Source organism: Cebidichthys violaceus, unplaced genomic scaffold (genome assembly GCF_023349555.1).
Source record: "Cebidichthys violaceus isolate CVI_PGR_0920_01 unplaced genomic scaffold, fCebVio1.0.p SCAF_56, whole genome shotgun sequence".
Lineage (NCBI taxonomy): Eukaryota > Metazoa > Chordata > Actinopteri > Perciformes > Stichaeidae > Cebidichthys > Cebidichthys violaceus.
Genome location: NW_027176772.1, coordinates 1141139 through 1147349, shown reverse-complemented (window position 1 = coordinate 1147349; position 6211 = coordinate 1141139). Strand labels below are relative to the sequence as shown.

General features: G+C 44.8%; 1 protein-coding gene across 1 annotated transcript; it reads left to right on the top strand.

The window, feature by feature from the left end:
* The first annotated feature begins 2086 nt into the window (after window positions 1–2086).
* On the top strand, window positions 2087–5805 carry LOC137888619 (keratin-associated protein 10-4-like). Its single transcript, XM_068732039.1, has 6 exons — window positions 2087–2101; window positions 4948–5088; window positions 5170–5178; window positions 5260–5448; window positions 5530–5671; window positions 5765–5805. The coding sequence occupies exons 1-6, from the start codon at window positions 2087–2089 to the stop codon at window positions 5803–5805; spliced, it is 537 nt and encodes a 178-aa protein (XP_068588140.1).
* Window positions 5806–6211: the final 406 nt, after the last annotated feature.

Genomic DNA, 6211 nt, shown 5'->3' with positions numbered 1-6211 from the left:
GTGTGTGTGTGTGTGTGTGTGTGTGTGTGTTTGCAGCACCTGAGTGAGACACAAACACCTGTTGTGTGTTTCAAAGGAATCTTAATCTACATTAGCATTTATACTATGAGTTTTCTCATAATAATCACTCTGTGTCTTTATTACTGTCTGTCTTTAGTTGTAACGGAGAGGGGGGGGGGGGGGGGAGTTTAGTTCTTTGATGTTTCTTTAACATTAATATGTTTTATGCATTTTGCATGAACAGTTTCCACCTAAATGCACGGCTCCAAACCAGAAGAGTTCAGTTCAGGTTCACTTCTCACTACAAACATGCAGCAGAGGCTTCAGTTAGTGGAGAAACACACGATCACACAGCTGCCTCTAATTGGCAATGTTGCATCATCACAACACACACAAAAAAATAATGACATTTTAACATAATATTCAATGTTGACGTTCAGTGAATCTGTGAGGCTCATTTTTCTTTTATTGTTATTTTTAACAGTGTTCTAATAATGTAAAGTAATATGCTTATTAGACAAACTTTGTGTTGTTTTTTTTAAACCTCTCTTAAAGAGGTTGAGTTTAACAAATCACACACACACACATACACACACACACACACACACACACACACACACACAGAGAGCTTTGGCTGAATGTTGTGTTATGTTGAGAATAATGTCATGCAAATTTAAGCTATTCCTCTGGGACGTGTCTCAAAGTAGAATTCAATACTCTCTCTCTCACACACACACACACACACACACATATATACACACACACACACACACACACACACAAACACAACACACACTGGCTGAAGGCATTTTTCATTTTTCCTGCATCACAGCTATAAAACCTGTAACAAATTCCACAACTTGTCTCAACCAAACAGCAACGACATACAGTATACAGTCTCACACACACACACACACACACACACACACACACACACACACACACCGTGTCACTGTGTTAATCTCACAGACATGTTGCTCATTAACATGTTAATTATCCTCTAAAGTTTTGATGAAATGCAGAGCACATTCCACCTGAAGGTGATGCCGAGTTTCCCCCCGTTCTTTTATTTCTACTCTGACCTTCATTCTAAAGGGAAAAGTTGCCGTTTGACACTTTTAAAATATAAATACTTCAAAAGTTGAATTTGCCCTTCTTCTATATAACTGAAACGGACTGACCTACAAAGTGTTCAGTGTTTCATCGAAATAGTTTAATTGAGTTGTCAGTTGCTCAGAGCAGCAACAGTGTGTCCAGCCTAACATCATTTAGCTGACGATTTAATTAACTCTCACTTACGGTATTCATACTATCAGAGAGCAGTGGCTTCTTCCATGCTTCTTAAATATCTCAAGAGTTTCTCCGAAGACTAGTTGAGCTGCGTTTTTTTTTTTTGGATTACGCTACAGCCAATATTTTCAGGTACGTTAGCAAATGTTAGCTATACTAGCATGCTGCACTAAGATAGTGAACGCGACCTGCTAAACGTCGGCGTGTTAGCATCGTGACGTTAGCATCGTGACGTTAGCATCGTGACGTTAGCATTTAGCTCACCACAACAGACCTAAAGCTGCATTTAAACCAAGCGGTCCAGCTCAGCTCAGCTCAGCTCGTTACACAGTAGAACGGTGCTTTTTTTCCGCATTTCCATGAGCAAAAAAAAATTGTGGGTGGTACCAACAGAACCTCTCCGTTGTTGGTTCCACCTCGGTCGCGCTTCCGAACGAGCTGAGCTGACACTTGAAGGCGGCGATACGACACTGCAGAACCACTGATTGGTCAGCGAGAATCATCACACGACATTAAAGTTGTGATTTCATTACCGGTAAAAATCGTAATTTTCTTTCCGGTGTAGTCAAGGTTCCCTCCCGCCCCCGAAAGAGGAAATGCTGGTGTATTTATGGGAACAAAGACATTCAGTTAGCAGTTTGTGTAAAGAGCTTAAGTCAGAATTATGGGATGCCCTGTCATGATAAAGAGAGAGAGATCAGGCAGGAGAAAGTAAAAACGAGAGGAGAAGATGAGACGTGACGAGAGGAGGAGAAGATGACCGAGGAGAGGAGGGGATGAGAGGGGAGACGTAATGATGCAAGTACCCGAGGTAAGTGACTGCCATCTGAGGTTGACAAGCCCCCCCCCGAACGCGCACACACACACACACACACACACACACACACACACACACACACACACACACACAAACGCGTGAGCTTCCCCGCTGCGTAGAGCCCCAGTTCCACATGAAAAGTGTTCGCCCTTTTCTCAGCTTGTTTACAACCGTGGCACTTTTCAATTAGCTGGGCAAATGCACACACACACACACACACACACACACACAGACACACAAACATACACACAATAGCACGTGCAGACACACAGACAATGTGCAAGCCTATTTTTTTTCAGTTGAGAATACAAACAACAGGCTGTAGAACAAACGAGCTGTTGAACGCACACACACACACACACATTCACAGGAACGCACACAAATTAAGTAAATGAGTTAGGACGACGCCTCACACACAAACGCACAACGTTTTTGAGAGTGTGTGTGTGTGTGTCTGTCGGGGGTTCTTTTTCAACGCCGTTCCCTCGTGCAAATATTCAATCACAGACATTCGTGAACACAATCATGTATGAAACACAATACAACAACACTTCTCATTCTTTTGTATAGATGGATTCTCTTGGAAGTCACGCCACGCAATTCCCCAAATGTCCGGGTTCATTCTCTTTCGGGTCTCGTCGTGAGATGTCAGGACGTGCCACCGAGGTGCATACATTACTGCGAGCACAAGCGGCGTGCGTGGTAATACGTACAAGGGGCAAACGCAAAATCAGACGCACAGTCTTCTAGAATGTAAAACGAACGCAGAATTTGATTTGAGCGAGCAAAAAAGAAATCGACGAGGACAGACGTCGGTGTGGTACAGCTGGAGCATCGTGTCTCGAAAGTGTTTGAATTATTGGGATTATTCATATCATATTTAGTCAGTTAATGGTTAATTTTGTCTGTGTGTGTGTGTGTGTGTGTGTGTGTCATCGTCACCTCATGTATCAGGAACCACCACAGAAGTGGTTTTGAGTACTTTTGCCAGGTGTGCTTCTGTTTCTCCGTGGACGTATTGTGTCGACCACAATAGTGTCGCAACCGTCGGATTTTGCGGGCGTGTGGTTCAGATGAAAGTGAAGGTCAAATTTGAGGACGGTCAGAGCAATTAGAAGCAGGTGAGGAAGAGGAGAAGGGGTCATTGGGGTCATCGGGCCCCCCCCCCCCAACGTCATGAAGATTCTGAGGTGCGTTCTTCCACATCAACTCCTGACCATCTTCACATATTCAATTAAAACACAATCTGAACAATGAGATCCCGGTATGTGCTTTGAAGTGCGTTACACAAATGTCGTTCGAGCAAAGCTTGGGTTTGCTCTTCCTCTCTTCCATCCCCCCCCCCCCGCTGTGCATCTCGATCCCTCCCCTCTTCCAATTTCTCTCTCCAGCCTCCTCTTTGCCCTCTCATCCATTTATACATGTGTGCAGATGTTGCGTCGTCTTGGCTGGTTGGCGTGTGTTTGAAACGTACAATGACCTACTTTCAATCAGTATATATTACGACCTATTAGCATGATCAGAAATATCAAAGGAGAAGATTAAACTGGCCCGACTTTGGTTGTTGAACCTGCTTTCGAAGCTTCTGCAAGTTCTCATTTTCTCAAGCTTGAGACAGTGCCCTGAACGCATCGGTACGCCCGTATAAGGAGGGAATGCGCCTTTAATCGCAATACTCGCGAGACTCAAAATGCTCACGCTACATGAACGCACGGATGCACTTGCGCGTACAGTAAATGCATAATATAATAGATTGTCAGAGAGAGAGAGAGAGAGAGAGAGAGAGAGAGAGAGAGAGAGAGAGAGGGAGGGCGGAGGGGTTAATCATCAAGCGGAATACTGTTCCTTCCCTTCGGACATGAATTATACAAGAGCTGCTCTTGGATACATTCACAGGACACACAAACATGAAGTACCCTGAGGCTACGTTGATGATGAACTTACTTTTAAAAATATTTGACAGCGCATACAGTAGAGTACATACACTGTCTTCACTACCACCTCTTGACACTGACCACAAGCATTAAAGACTTTAAAGGGCTGGTAGTAATTTTACATAATAAGTATGTTTGTTTCGGTAAAACACAGTTGTGTTTTCTCTCACATTTCTTTGGCAACCCAACTACTTCCATTTGACAGCTTGAAGTGACGTGCCTCTGTGAGAAAAACGTCTTCTTCTATTGATCTTATTTGTTCTTTGGGGGGATTGATGAGACGCAATGCAGGTCAATGGTGAAGCTAGAGTGGAGGATGTCGTTTTGTTTTGTTCCGTTTGTTGTCTGAAATAAGGTTGTCATGTTTCAAAAAAAATGTCCGGAATCACTCACTAGTGTACTGTCCAGACGCTTCATCCACTATCCGTCATTTTACATTAATTCTGAGTGTCTGATTAAAGGTCCTTTAGACCGAAAAGCTAAAAAATAAAATTGATTTAAGTGTGCCGATATGGGTGAAGCGGTGGTTATCATTCACTTGAATTCTAAGTGTGAAATCTTTCCACAACATGTCCCCCCAACCAGAGGTTACAAAGAGGCCTTAAATGTGGATCTGATCAGTCATTTAAAGGTTCTGTATTTGCTTTAAGGGTCTGTCTTTCAGCTAACAGGGAGCACATTGAAATGTTCCTCAGAGAATGGTGTCTTTACTCATTAGGAGCTCCATTCAAAGCTGCTCTACATGAGTAATATACATTGCAACACACTAATTGCGGGAGTAAAACTTTTTTATTAATTATGCATTCCTTTTCTTCAATGGCACTTAAAGTCATTAGCTTCTTCCTACGTCCCAGTGTGTCCACCAGTGTGTTCCAGTGTGCCCCAGTGTGTCCCAGTGTCCCCCAGTGTATCCCCCAGTGTGTTCCAGTGTGTTCCAGTGTGTTCCACTGTGTCCCAGTGTGTTCCAGTGTGTCCCAGTGTGCCTCAGTGTGTCCCAGTGTGCCCCAGTGTGTCCCAGTGTGCCCCAGTGTGTCCCAGTGTGCCCCAGTGTGTTCCACTATGTCCCAGTGTGTTCCAGTGTGTCCCAGTGTGCCCCAGTGTGTTCCACTGTGTCCCATTGTGTTCCAGTGTGCCCCAGTGTGTCCCAGTGTGTTCCAGTGTGTTCCAGTGTGTCCCAGTGTGCCCCAGTGTGTTCCACTGTGTCCCATTGTGTTCCAGTGTGCCCCAGTGTGTCCCAGTGTGTTCCAGTGTGTTCCAGTGTGTCCCAGTGTGCCCCAGTGTGTTCCACTGTGTCCCAGTGTGTCCCAGTGTGCCCCAGTGTGTTCCACTGTGTCCCAGTGTGTCCCAGTGTGCCCCAGTGTGTTCCAGTGTGTTCCAGTGTTTCCCAGTGTGTCCCAGTGTGCCCCAGTGTGTTCCACTGTGTCCCAGTGTGTTCCAGTGTGCCCCAGTGTGTCCCAGTGTGCCCCAGTGTGTTCCCGTGTGTCCCAGTGTGTTCCAGTGTGTCCCAGTGTGTTCCCACTGTGTCCCAGTGTGTCCCAGTGTGCCCCAGTGTGTCCCAGTGTGCCCCAGTGTGTTCCAGTGTGCCCCAGTGTGTCCCAGTGTGTCCCAGTGTGTTCCAGTGTGTCCCAATGTGTGTCCCAGTGTGTCCCAGTGTGTCTCAGTGTGTTCCAGTGTTTCCCAGTGTGTCCCAATGTGTTCCAATGTGTGTCCCATTGTGTCTCAGTGTGTTCCAGTGTGTTCCAGTGTGCCCGGACTTGGATCTAATGAACAAAAAAAATGTAACTTCAAATGTGAGGATCAAGAAAAGCATAAATGATAATTTGTCATAATTAGTAAGGAAAAGAGTCATATCTTGCTATGTAACTGCACGTGTGTGTGTGTGTGTGTGTGTGTGTGTGTATGTGTGTGTGTGTGTGTGTGTGTGTGTGTGTGTGTGTGTGTGTGTGTGTGTGTCTGTGAGGGATGTCTTTGAACTCACCTCCCTCCCACTCATCATATTTGTTTGATGAAGTCGAGCCCTGCTCTGATCCAATGACCCACATTCTTCCTCCTTTGGGAGAGATCTTTTTTTTTTTTTTTTTTATTCAAGAAAAGAGCAAACAATGATGTCCAGTGTCCATAGCATTATAAATATAACATTCCCATTCCGTTGTATCCCTTTGAATGAACC

Bases quoted from the DNA above. Each gene is read 5' to 3' on its own strand.
- LOC137888619 (XM_068732039.1), top strand. The intron at 5,449-5,529 runs GTGTGTTCCACT...CGTGTGTCCCAG, and splicing joins GTGTGTCCCAGTGTGCCCCA to TGTGTTCCAGTGTGTCCCAG. The intron at 5,672-5,764 runs GTGTGTCCCAGT...ATTGTGTCTCAG, and splicing joins GTGTTCCAGTGTGTCCCAAT to TGTGTTCCAGTGTGTTCCAG.